Below are 14,007 nucleotides of genomic sequence, written 5' to 3' on the forward strand. Positions count from 1 at the left end.
GATAAAGTGCCTGGTATACAGAAAGCACCCTGTAAATACTGACTGTACTCAAGATAACTCATGATGGTAATTTCAATCTAGTTAGCATAAAGTATTTAAACTGCCTTCCACTTGACGGTCAAATTGTTTTAAAGGAGAGCGACCACCTGCTGTATATTTTTTAATGTGGCTGCAAACTTTTGTATTTTTCTTTAATATATACTCAATACAGGAAAACCGAAAACACCAAAGAAGAAAAGTCTAAAAGCCAGCAGTCCCCCTCCCTTCAAGCTCCCAGAACCAAATCCGGTTAACACTAGGATGTGAAGTCACATTAAAGGGTCTCAGGTATTGTCTGCTGGCTGGAGGCGTGTCATAGGCTGTGAAGTCACATTAAAGGGTCTCAGGTATTGTCTGCTGGCTGGAGGCGTGTCACTGGTTCTAACGCTTTAAGATAAAAAAGGATGCGGAGAGTAATATATTGTAAAGATGTAGATCCGGTGGTCAAGGCAGATCACTGGGCCCAGAGGCTTTCAGGCTGTCGTCGTCGTAAGACCACTGTCTTATCTCCTCTCTCCAGGTCTATCTATGCACGCAAATACTTCACAAAGCCGGGTTCATCCTGCATCCACTGCTTGAATCCTGTTTTGGCTGAGGGAACTCGTGCCGGGGGGAAGGGCCGTTATCTCGCTAAGACAGGCGACGCCTGAGCTCACGGGACCTGTCAGGCGCGCCTTCCTCGCCTGCGGCGCTGGCTAGGAGCGGTCCGAGAACTCGCAGCTCGCCTTAAGCCCTGTCCACCCCGCAGCGGTCCGCGGCGTCGAGGTATTCGCAGGGCGTTGCGGTCGCCCCTTTTGGCGGGCTCGGGCGCTCCGAGGCTCCGCCCCCCAGCGCTGTCTATCCGCACCCGCGGAGGCGGGCACCGCGCCCCCATTGGCGGAGAGGCCCGCGACGGCCCCGCCCCCCCCGGCCCCGACGCCAGCACGTTGAGTGGCGGGGGCCGGCAGAAGAACTGCCCGAGCGAGGAGCGGCTCCTAGAGCGGGCGGCACGGTTGGGGCGCCGGCGTTGGGGCCCCGGAGAGGCTGTTGGGTCGGGACCGGGGTCCGCGGCCACGGGGGGAAGGGGGTGGGTGGGCTGAGAGCAGCTCGGCAGCGAGGCCGGCCCGTCGCCCCTTCCCCCCACCCCCGCCGACCTTGCCGGCAGAAGCTTCCCGGAGCTCTTCACGCCGGCGCGATGGCGACTGCTGGGGAGACGGAGGCCTCTCCGCCGACGGACGCGAGCTGGGAAAGTGGCGGCGGCGGGGACGACGAGATGAAGCAGGCGCTTCCGGAGCTTGAATCCTCCCCACAAAATGGCGGCGGCGGCCTCAGCATCGCGGAGCCCGGCGGCGGCGCCGGGCCTGAGGAGACAGCAGCGGCCTCGGCCGCCCCGAGCGTCAGCCACGAGCAGACTCAGGACTCGTCTGAGGCGGGCGCGGCCGCTGTGCCCAAAGGCCCCGAAGAGCCCGAAAGACCCGTTAGGAGGAGTTTTCAGATCCCCAGGAAGAGCAGAGAAAAGAAAGGTGGTGCTTCCCCTCTCCCCCAACCCCTCTTTCTCTCTCCCCTCCATCTTTTCATTAGAACCTCTCTGTCTCCTCTTCCCACACCCATCCGAGACACGTAAACACGCATGCAGCGCCAGCCGCCTCTCCCCTCACTGCCACGGCCACCCAGCTGCTGCGCCTGGTGCGAGAGGAAAGCGGTGGAACCACGCTCCCCTGCTCCCCCTCTCCCCGTGGAAGTTGGAAGTAGCTCAGGTTTGAAGCTTGTCCGTAAGGCTGCAGCTCCCAGAGAGGAAAGATGGTGCTCGGCGCCCCTCCCTCCCAACCCCTGAAGGCACAGAAGCTGGTGTGTCCTCCTCAGGATGCTTCTGACAAGTCTCACTCTGGAAATAGCCCGTGGCCGTGGATTCTGGGGCTTTCTCCAAGGCCATTGCATTCAGAGGACCACAAGTGCTTCTCCCTATGGAAATTCTTCAGCTAGAAGTGTCTACTTGAAATTTGCTCGATGTCAGCGTCTCCCCTTGTTTAGAAATCTCCATTAGATGTGATCCATGCACACTGCTGTCTTCCATCACACTTCATTTCCATGTAGATTTTTCCCCCCTTGTTCAAGCGTTAGATTAAAATAGGTCTCTCTTTAAATCCAAACTTTGGTATGTTTTCTCTTGTATTTGAGAAGAATGGGAAGGTAGGTTCTTGGTGCAGTAATTTCCCTATGGAAAAAATAGAAGTTAGCTTATGCCCAAGAGTCACCAACTTGATCTTGCAGATGAGAGAACTTAAGTTGGTTTTTTGGTTTTTTTAAGGCCAGTCACTTGTTTTTTGGTTTTTTTAAGGCCAGTCTACTTTTTGGAACCAATATGGGAATAGTTACATGAACTACTTTTACGTTTTTAAAACAATGCTATATTGGGACACATTTCTAATGGAGATCAAAAGTAGTATTATGGTTTTCTATTACACTGTTTTTGACTCTCCAGTGATTTGGACTTAGTCAACTTAAAGTCTCTTTGTTTTACCTCCTGGTTCAGGTTTTCATGATTTACTTTGGGAAATAGAGGAATTTTTTATTTGCAGAATGCTTTTTTACTTGTAATTAAAGTCTTAGTAGACTTGGAATCTTGACTGAAGCATGTGCTTCTTTTTTCCATGTGCTTAACCACCTCCATTTGCACAACTGAAATTGTTAGAGCCTTGTATCAGGAAGATACAAATAAAATCAAACTTAATTTCTTTTTGGATGAGAAAACCAAGGAAATCCTTGGTGTCAGAAACCATGTTGACAAAGATGAAGTTACCTTTTGCCCACTAGCATGAGGAATGTTTCTAGAAATATCTTTTAGGTGAATTAATGTAATGTATTTTAGAGTTCAAGGGGATATTTGTAAAGGTCAAGGCTGTCCATTATTTTGGTTTATTTAGTCAAGATTTATGGTACAGCCTATGTGAGGAAAGTTAGGTGTTCTTCCCAAATTAATCAATTGCTAGAGAATAGGTTGGAAGTACATTCACGTGGCCTCTGGTTTATGAGGTAGGAGATTGAACTTTTCTCTTGTTTCTAGCTTGATAAAATTTTGAAGTCCATTTTTTCCTTTTTCCTCTATTTCTTTCTTTTCTTTCCTTTTTTCTTTCATTTTTAAGTGCCCAAGAATATGGTTTATGTTACACCATAAACAATGGATGTACCATCTTTTAAAACTTTTGATAGGACCAGAATATTGGTGTAGAAAGCCTCATAGTTTGGTTTGAAATGAGGGAAGTCACCAGGAAATGTTAAAAGGCACTGTTTACATGTATTTTTTTTTAATTAGGTAAATCCAGAGGTTGCTGTAAAATAGAACTTTATTTGAACACACTAAAAGTGGAAATAATTGAGGAATTAGGAAATATAAAATCTAGCTGTTTTCTCCCCCGAGTCTGATGCTCCATGGGGAAAATTTGTTTTCCATTTTCATGTAGAGGCAAAAGGTTGTCAACCTTGGGGAAGTTATAACTAAGGAAAATAAAACACACTGGACTTTCTTCATATTTAGTGAAAATAATTGATGCACTAAGCAGCAGCTGTTCAAATAATTCAATAACGACTTAACTAGAGCTTTTAAAACTTAAATAAGCAGGTATTTTACCACCATGGACTTTATCCTATCCAAACTGAAAGAAGTTAGTGCTTGGTGATAGAATTTAATAGAAAAATTCAACTTTTCATTATTTTAAAAAGAAAGTTTTATTAGAAATGGTATAGCAGGTACTGTTAATTTCGCACTTCATCCCCAAATCTTTGCCTCTTGAAAGGCTTGAAAGGTATCACTTTATGTATAGGATGTGGCTAGATACTAGTTGTGGTCACAGGAGTCTTTTATCATGACTATTAAATCATTTTCAGGAGATCCCTCTGAACCTTCCAGTATCAAAGATTCTGTTGCATTCATATTTTAATATGGCAGACCTTTGCTTGTGACTGTGCGTTTCCAGTGAAACTTAACATGACTTGATTATGGTACCTCAGATATATGTGAGTATAGCTTGCTGACTCAAAGTTCGTTTCCTTGTCTTGACAGTAGCATAACATGCAGAATACTGCCATTCTAATTAATGGTAGTGGCAAACACTTTATATTGCTTAGTAAGTTGTGGGCATTGTTTAAGGCAGTTTACATGTGTGGACCAAATTCTATGTAGTAGGTACTATTCCCATTTTACAGATGAGGAAACCGAAGTATTGAAAAGTTAAATAACTTGCCCAAGGTCACACAAATTCCAACTTGAACTTGGAATTTGAATTTAGGTGTACAGTACTTATCATTACACAAACTGTAGCAAGACTTCTTTTTTTGTAATATAAGTGCTCTTGTTAGCTTTTGATTTGACCTATTAAATTTTTTAACCTATGTTAAACTTAGATATATTTAGTATGTCTTCATCTCTGGGGTATTTTGAGATTCAGAAATTATGTTCATTATGAAATTAACACATTTAATCTGTGGTGACAGATTAAATGACCTAACTTGACTGGGAGGGTAAAATTTTACTCTTTGATGTATGTTGTGTTGTTTATTGGCTGGGCTCTTCTATAGTGTAAAGAGGCACTGTTCTTATATTTAACCAAATTGTACAATTGGATTTTGTCGGTAGATGTTTCTCTATTGCCTTCTTTTACTCTAAAATCTAATACTATAAGTCATTAAAAGTAAATTAAAATTGGCAATTTGATATAATTTTTCCCTCCAAAGTTCTTGGGACATGAAGTAGTGATGATTCATTTTCTGGAAAGTGTTTATTGGTCAATGTTTTTTTTTCTGTAGGACACAAGACTAACTTCTCATGCACCTGCGTCCATACTGGTCTAGGCTAGCACAGTTAATGGCTAATTCTCCTCCCCAGCACCCATCTTTTCCCATAGAATTTGCAGTTGTCTTTTTTAAGACTTGGAGCAAAGTTTCCTTTAAGGAAATTTGCATCGTGTTTCAGTAGTTGTATATGAATGACTGGGTTCTAAGTACCACAGATTTCCCTATTTACAGGTAAGCAGGGAAGTACAGGCAGAATCCAGTTATCCACATAAAACATTTGATAGGTGTGTATCAGTTTTAAGTAATGTAAGTAAAATTTTCTTTGACCTATTCCCTGGGCCAGAAAAAGTCAATAGTTTTTAGTTTTAGTCATATTTGTACTTGTTTCTCTAGTTCTCTGCCAGCAGATTCGTTCTTAATTCTATATTGTGTTCAATCTTGATTTAGAGATGAAACGTCCATTCCTAAAGCATTATGTCTTTAGCAATTTTATTAGACTGGAGAAAAGTGATTTTTAAAATATCTTTCAAATAAATTATTGGAAGGAACAAATGGCTAGACATCAGAGAGATGGATTCAGAGAATTGAACACACATGATCTGCAGCCTACTCTTGGCTATTTCCTTTTCTTCCATGAATTAGTTACTTTAAATTGGAATGTTTATTTCAAATTGGCTATTTATATGTTTTGATAATAGTGGTCTATCTTTTAAAAGTTTAGCTTATTTTTACATATATGTATAGATGGGTTTTTGTTTTACATATATACATAAATCGTAATACAAACATAAAGATTGGCATTTACACTAAGTAAATTGGTAAAAGTAATTGAAAATTGTTTCTTTGACAAAGGAACAAAGCTGTTGCATGACTTAAATTTTATGTCTATTCCAACTGCTTAAATAGAACATTAAATTCAATATATATTTGTATGCTACCAGTAGTCAAAAATATTTAATGATAGTATGGATAGTATGGAGTCAGGAGACCTGAATTCTAGTTCTAATTTTGTGATCCATTTTCCTTGTCTGAATTATAAATCTCCTAATGTCTTTAAATCTGTTCTTCAGTCCCATAAAACATCTATTATCAATTTTGTCTGTAAGGAACCTTGTAAATTATGTACATCAACTCATTTCTGACATGTATGTTATGGAAATCCTATAAATAAGCAAAATCGTGTTTCTCGGTGTGTGGAGGAACTATGGTTACTTCTGTTAACCTTTAGAACCCTAAAAAGGGCACGTTGGCTTTTGGCTCTATTAAAATGAGAAAAATGAGATCTGATAGAAGAGACACATAAGAGGATAGAGCATAATCCTGGACATCAAGTTCTTTTTCTTTAATACCTAATTTTCTGTGTCTAAGTGTTCTATATGATTTCTTGGTCTAAAATGAAGAAACAATTTTATTCTCCCAGTTCTGTAATGATCAGTTTCAGCTCTTACACACACACACACACACACACACACACACACACACACACACACACATATATGTATCTTCTACTTAGAGTTCAGGATATAAGATTTGGAGCTAGGCAGCCTGAATTTGAATCCTACCTGCCCTGTTATTCACAACTATGCAACCTTGGGTCATATTGGCTGTTAGCTCTCAGGTTCATTTGTTAAATGAGTATAATTGAACTAAGTAGGATGGTTTTAATGATTAAATGAGATCATTCATGTAAAGCTCTTAGTATAGTTATCTAAATAGTAATAATGACCCACTAATGGTTAGACTCAGTAATTGTCAGAATCCAGAAAACAATATATTGGATACTGACTTTTCATAAGTGAAATAATTATCATATAAAATGTTCTGTTCCCCATTTGGATAATCACAGGGTTGTTTATTAATTGCCTCAAATAATGGCCTATAATTAAGATTATGATGTATACATGTTTTCTTTAAGAGAAGTGATAGGATATGTTGACCAAGGGATGTGGAGTGTTAAGAGGATTGTTAAGGACAAAATAGGCCACTAGGGAATGTACATTCAGAACAAAAACTTGTTAAATTTCTAATTATGATTACCAGCACTTTGACTTGAAATCCTTAAAAAGAGTTAACAGCATAATTTTATTTTTGTAGAAATGAAAACTGGGAGGAAAAAGAGAAATTACAACTTTGGCCTAACTAGTAAAGCCAAAGGAATCATTTGATATATAAAATAACTAGGACACAGGCATCTTTTTCTATATTTTCATTCACAAGAATGTTTTCCCCCCACTGGCAGTCTACTTGAGGACACTTGACATGACTATAGGACATTGCTTTGGAATGAAACAAATGTTAAGTACTTTTCTGATAATTGGAATGTTAATTTCTCTATAAACTTATATGATGAAATTTTCCCCATATGATTAGATTGATAGTCAAAATAATGTTGGGACAGCTTAACTAAGGAAAATGCTTTATGTAGACTTGTAAGATTTCATAGAAGTTTAAAGCCACATGAAACTTATGCAGAAGGAGCATTTTAGATGTCTGAAGTCAATTAGAAACAACAAAAAAAGGAATTGTGCATAAAACCCAATTTTTGAAATCATGCTTAACCCATTTTGGATGTGAAAGCCTATAAAGACTATTCCAAATACATGCTGTTCTCCTTGCCAAGTTTTTCCCAATTTAGTTGGGGACAGTCACAAAGATGTTTTTTCCTATTCTGTAAAACTGATTTGACTTAAGAGGATTTATTTCAGAGCTTATATTTTGTTTTACATATTACTGAATTATTGAATCTGTGGGACTTAATTTAAGATGACACAGCAATGATACTTTGGTAGGTGTAGAATATGTTTGTATTCAGTATAAACTTTTAAGTTTATTTTGAAAGAGAATGCAAGTGGGGGAGGGGCAAAGAGGAGGATAGAGAATCTGAAGCAGGTTTGGTGCTGCCAGCAGAGAGCCTGATGTGGGGCTTGAACTCATGAATAATGAGATCATGACCTGAGCCAAAGTCAGCTGTTTAACCAACTAGGCCACCCAGGCACCCCTCAGTATAAAAATCATTGAGAAAGTTTATTCTCACTTTCATTACGAACTTACTTATTCAACTTACTTGGGTCCAGTGCTCACAGTTCTAGCTACTGGCATATGATAAAGGTAGGGTAATAAAGCACATATGGTTCTGGCTCTGGTGGAGGTTACAACAGTAGAGGTTACAACAGTAGATTATTGAATGTATTCATCTGCTACAAATTTGATTATAGGACACTTTGTGTTTAATTGTTCTATTTGAGGTTTTTTTTTTTCTGATTAACCCTAGTCAGTGTCTTCATTGCATTATAACTATGTTGGCTTTATTTCTTTATTTTAGTGTGTGATCCCAAAGTAGTGGGCACCGTATATACACATTTTGTCATCGATATACACATTTATACACACGTTACAGTTTTACAGACACTTTTGTAATAATATACATGGTTTGGTGAATGGATGGATGGATATGTCATTTGACATGTCCTTTAAAGCCTAATAGTATGTTTAGAAAATATGGTGAAAATATCTTATTTGCTGTCTAGTACTGTTAAGAGTACGTACAATTTTTAGTCGTAGCCTAAAAGTATTTTGACCGTGAAATTTATTGACTCTTTAGAAATAGTACCTCAAAAGAAATTAAAGTAACACAGTATAACAAAGTTCTATGAATGAATACTTCTATATACAGTGAAATATAAGTAGTTCCTTTTTTGGCTTGGGGAAATTTTATGTACATAGATTCTTGAAATTTATTATTAAGTTAAACTATTTCATGCATGAAGTGGAAATTTGAAATTATTAGACCAGTAATCCACTGGTCTAAGAACAAGTGGATATTTAAGTATTTTAAAAATTAAATGGGTTGTGGAATAGTTGTAGGTGTGGGGAGTAAAAACTTTTATTGTCTTACTTGAACAACAGATGTTGTGCTTAGAGCTTTTTCCATGTATTGTATCATGTGTGGCATGTAGAACTTAGTGGTTATTAGGATAGCTGGAATGAATTCTTACAGGTAGGAGAACTGAGCTTATTTTTGGTTAAGTGAATTGATTTACCCAGGGACTTCCACAAAGCTAGTAAATGCTGGATCTGATATTTCTGTCCATGCTTCACTCCAAAGCTCTACATCTTTCCATTTCACTAAGCTTTCATAATGTCCCACTACTTTGTATTGGTAATACAAGAAGCCAATGGATGCAGTGTATTTTATTCTAACGTTAGTACTAAAAACCAGGTAGGATAGTTTTATTATATAGATACATAAGTATCTTAAATGTTTTTATGCATTCATTTATGCTGTAAGCATTTAGTTTGCTCAAGTAAATGGTCCTAGACCTATTTCAGTGTAACATAAAAAAGGAGTGGAGACAAGTTGAGTTTATGCACAAATTCTTTCTTATGAGAGTCTTTATGCAATTAAAGTTGCCTGATGTAACATTCTTAAGGTTTGCAAAATTGTAACCTGCTCGTGCATGTGTAACGGCCAGATACTTATTGCTGAAGGAACTGAACAATGTAGGCAATTGATTTTTATTTTCTCTCCGTTAATATGTGTTTCTTTTGAATATCACAAAATTAGCCTTGATGCCTTATTTCAACCTTATTTAAAAGTTATAGTAAGCCCACAAAAGTTTAAGAAATTAGACTTAAGAAGGAATAATCTTAAAATTAATGTTTGTTTTGTTTTGTTTTAGCACTTTTTCAGCCATTAACTCCAGGCTCTCGAGAATTTGAAGACGTTCTAAATATTCTCCATTCATCTTACCTTGAACCAACCTCAGTAACAAATTTTAACTACAAACGTGCTTGCTTGATACATAATGAACTTTTGGAAAAGGAGGCAAGTTTTAAATAGTACTTATTGTAAGATTCTTCATAACCAGTTAATAGCCTAGAAGTTGTTTTATGTTCCTTTTCTTTAAAAATGGTAGTTTTGGGAGAACCTGGGTGGCTCATTCAGTTTAAGTGTCTGACTTCAGTTCATGATCTCACGGTTCGTGAGTTTGAGCCATGCAGGCACCCAATAAATAAAACTTAAAAAAAAAAATGTAATCAAAGGGGAATAGTTAAGTATGTAAGATAGTAAATTTAAGTTTCATGTAGATTATAAACATTTTTAGGAAAAGCCAGAATGAGGAATTCTGCAGTAATACAAATGAGATGTTTAGAAATATTTTGTTTGTTGCTTTCTAATGCACATGAACTACTATTTTGTACTTTTGTAAAGTGGTCAACCCAGTGCTACCAGAATTGAACTTCTAAGGAATCCCTGAAGTTACTGGCTACTTGAGAAAATTAAAACCTTGATAGTTTGATGTGATTTTATGGTGTGATAGGGGTTATTTATTAACTTTATATGAAAATTTTGTCTAATAATTCTTTAATTACTGAACATCAGTAATGGCCTGAATACTGCATGTGAATCTCTTAGATGTATGTTCCATATTTTGAATGTATATCCATTTGCTTGTATCTAAAAGTGGAAGCAGTTTGGGTGACTTGCAGTTGAGTTATACTTAGAGGATGTCACTTTTATCCAGGAAATATATATGGAGTACATCTTATGTACTTGGCATTGAGAATGTAGTTATAAAGAAAACATTTTTCTTTGTCCTAATTGAGTTTATAGTACAGAAGTTGGCCATTCTGCAGAGATTTATTAAACCACCTACTTTATGCAGTGTACCATGTTATGTAAAATGAGAGATGCAAAGGTAACTATTAACTTAAAAATCTGTGGGACAGTTGGAATATGGCAAAATTTTAGTAGACATTTAGTTAAAATTCATAGATACTAGATGTTTATTTGATTATTACAAGGTATAAAGAGCTAGTTATAATGGGGTAAAAATTAATTGAAGCATGGAAATTATAGGGAGAGAAAAGATCATTTCTGCTTTGGTTACATTTGGGATTTCTTAGAAATAAAATTCCTGAAGCTATTAGCTTGAAAGACATAATCACATGCTAAGGAGTTATTACAGATTTTATTTTATTTAGTTCACCGAAAAGCGAAGAGAACTGAAGTTTGATGGTCGTTTGGATAAAGAACTTTCGGAATCCTATGCATTTCTTATGGTTGATCGTTATCAGGTGTGTGAACTCCTTTTATAAAAAACAATTTGAGGATGTTTCCACTGTAAGTTACTAATTTTGCAGTGCGAACAATACACTTGGTAATTATAAACTAATGTTTTACATTTTACTATAAATGATATGTGTAAGTGGATATATATGTGGAAGAAATGATTTAGTAGGGCAAGATATTTCATTGTTATGTAATTTATTTTTCAAATGTGCTTATTTTTTCTCTGACCAAACCTATTTTCTTTGCCTAGGATGTGCTTGATAATAATTTTCTCTTTATTAAAGTAGATTATCTTCTGTATTGTTGATTATATGTACTAGGAGCTATTTTGTCTCCTTTAATTAAAGTTGTGTAGGTGGAGTTACTTTTTCTTTAAATGTTTTGCCAGTTCTAATTCTCTTTAAAAGGGAATGTTTGTATATACAAGTGGCATGAATTCTGAGTATCTGTCACACCTAGTATAAACAAAAATGGATATCTGCTATGGTTACATTGCAAGCATAAGCCAGTTTCACATTGATATTTAGTCATAAATTGTCATGTGTATAAAATTTCTATAATGTAGAACTTACAGGGTTTAGGAGCTTGTATTTTATTTAAAACAAGTTTATAAATTATCTTTTCATGTTTTAAATGTATTATGATTGCAAGATGAAGTGTTTTGTTTGTTTAGGTGCAAACCATATGTGAAAAAGGATTACAGGTGGGCCAGTCCAAAATAACCATTCTTGGCAGTCCTTCCATGGGTAATCTTTTTTTTTTTTTTTTTTTTCATTTATCTACTATTAAGTTGCCACTTAAACATGTTTAATTTTGTTGCAGTCCTTATAATTAAATTCATGTTTGCTTTGTCACGTTCTCAGAAAAAGGAGGATAGTTTGAGGTTATGCAGCGTAAAACCAGTTTTACCTTTTGTTTCTGATTTGCATACTTCAAATTGATCAAAGATTATTATTTTTTTTAACTCAGTCCTGGTGATTTTGAGAAATTTGGATAGTTTCACAGGTTTTTTTGTAGTTTTGTGGTTAGGTTTTGTTTTTTGTTTGTTTTGCTTTGGATTAATATCCACTGTCTTTACTGTCATTACATTTTTTTTTTAAGTTGTCATACTTTTTCTCTCATCATTAGATTAAATGTTTGAATTTTCTTTTTAGTATTTGTGCCCTTATTCAAATTCTTTAATTTTTCCCTCTTTACTAGGTATCTATCTTTCTAAGTATGCTGATTTATTACAAGCTAACCCTTTGGAAGCTGGGGCAGTGGGCGATGTTGTTATTTTTAAAATAATGAAGGTAATTTTAACTTTTACATTTCATATATCAAAGACAGCATTTGGTTTGGATTTTAGTTGGCTCTGTCTTTAGGAGTTTGATTAAATTAAAATTGATGCTTGCTTTATTTAGTAGATAAACATACTTTGAAGAGTGGTTTGCCATCTTTAATCTATTTGACTTCCTTTCCAAAGAAAAGAATGAAGAGGGTAATACAACTGGTAATGTCATTTAGGCTAATGAACAGTGTTGTGAATAAAATTTTTATTTCCTTGGGGTGCCTGGGTGGCTCAGTCGGTTGAGCGTCCGACTTCAGGTCATGATCCACGGTTTGTGGTTTCGAGCCCCGCATCAGGCTCTGTGCTGACAGCTCAGAGCCTGGAGCCTGCTTCGGATTCTGTGTCTCCCTCTCTCTCTGCCCCTTCCCTGCTCATGGTCTGTCTGTCTGTCTGTCTGTCTCTCTGTCTCTCTCTCTCTCTCTCAAAAATAAACATTTAAAAAAATTTTTTTTAATTTCCTTGTTATTAAATTCAAACAGCACTTTTTTTCATGGTTAACTCCTTTTTGCTGCTTCAATATTGGTAAAAAGTGTTGAGTGTTACCAGGTATTAAAGGAAAGAACTGTTGTCATAGGTGATCTGTATTCAAAGAGGTATTTTGTAATGTCATATAGTCAAAAATTAGGTTAGGTGGACTTAAAAGGTTTTCTTTATTTTAGGGTAAAATAAAAAGTTTGGAATCTATATTAAATAAAAGTGCTTTGGACCCAACGCCGAAACATGAATGTCACGTGTCAAAGAATGCCAATAGAGTTACATCACTTTTGGCTTACAGAGCCTATGAGCTTACCCAGGTAAGTGCCTGGATTCATTTCAGTGTTAATGACTTCATATCTGTTTTGTCATCAAATCCTTTAAAATGTCTCCTTTTCTGTACCTTCTGCCACCACACCAGTCTAGCCTCTGGTATCCATATAACACTACCAGACTCCAGTGTTTCTCACTACTGTTTGTTCAGTGTTTTCAAGACCATTCAGAAACCTAAGTCTTGTGGCTCCCCAGACTTAACAAAGTAATACATTCCTTAGTCTAGTTCTTCCTTCCAAGCTGATGTTTTGTATGATTGCTGCCCTTAGTAAACCTCATTTTATTTGAAGCCTAGGCTTCTCTTGGCCTAGATCCTGGCCTAGAAAGATATCCTGTCTAATAAAATACTACTCATTCTTCAAGGTAAAGTTGAAGCCCCTTGAATTACCTTAATTGATGTAATTTTGCACTGTTGATTTGATATTTTTTATTTTAACAGTCTATTTTTCTAAGACTACAAACTTAGAGTTTTCTAAGATGCAAGTTTTATTCAGATGTAATTGATAATACAGTAAACTACAGGTACTTAAAAGTATAATATTTACCAAATTTTAGTCATTTTTTTTTGGAAGTATACACGCGCAGGCAGGGTCAAGGGAGAGAACCTTTTTTTGTTTGTTTCATTGTACTAGTTTTTTATTGCTGCATAACAAATTACTACAAATTTAGTGGCTTAAAACAACACAATTTTCTTATTGTACAGTTTTGATGGGTCAGGAGTCTGGGGACAAGTTAGCAAGGTCCTTTCCTCATGTTTCACCAGGTGAATCATGGTGTTGGCCATTGCTGCCATATTCTCTGAGGCTCAGGATTCTCCAGAGAGAGAATCTCAAGCAGGCTTCACACCCAGCTCCTTAAAAAAAAAAAAAAAAAATTGTGAGTGTGAGTGAAGCTTTTGTGGGTTTTTTTTTGTGGTTTGTTGTTGTTGTTGTTTTTTTAAGTAATCTTAATCTCTACACCCAACGTGGGGCTTGAACTCATAAACCCC

General features: G+C 36.9%; 1 protein-coding gene across 9 annotated transcripts in view; it reads left to right on the forward strand.

Moving 5' to 3' along the window:
- The first annotated feature begins 1,062 nt into the window (after positions 1–1,062).
- TASOR (transcription activation suppressor) overlaps positions 1,063–14,007 on the forward strand; it is a 52,812-nt gene continuing 39,867 nt past the window's right edge. For 5 of the 9 annotated variants that reach the window (XM_058726490.1, XM_058726493.1, XM_058726496.1 and 2 more), the window contains exons 1-6: positions 1,064–1,541; positions 9,489–9,634; positions 10,795–10,887; positions 11,556–11,628; positions 12,083–12,174; positions 12,872–13,006. In XM_058726490.1, coding sequence (XP_058582473.1) covers positions 1,214–1,541; positions 9,489–9,634; positions 10,795–10,887; positions 11,556–11,628; positions 12,083–12,174; positions 12,872–13,006 — 867 coding nt within the window. In that variant the 5' untranslated portion in view covers positions 1,064–1,213. Of the gene's footprint in view, positions 1,542–9,488; positions 9,635–10,794; positions 10,888–11,555; positions 11,629–12,082; positions 12,175–12,871; positions 13,007–14,007 lie in introns of all 9 variants that reach the window. The other 4 variants (XM_058726492.1, XM_058726491.1, XM_058726494.1 and 1 more) reach the window with 2 other exon arrangements.

This window comes from Neofelis nebulosa, chromosome 4 (genome assembly GCF_028018385.1).
Source record: "Neofelis nebulosa isolate mNeoNeb1 chromosome 4, mNeoNeb1.pri, whole genome shotgun sequence".
Classification (NCBI taxonomy): Eukaryota; Metazoa; Chordata; class Mammalia; order Carnivora; family Felidae; genus Neofelis; species Neofelis nebulosa.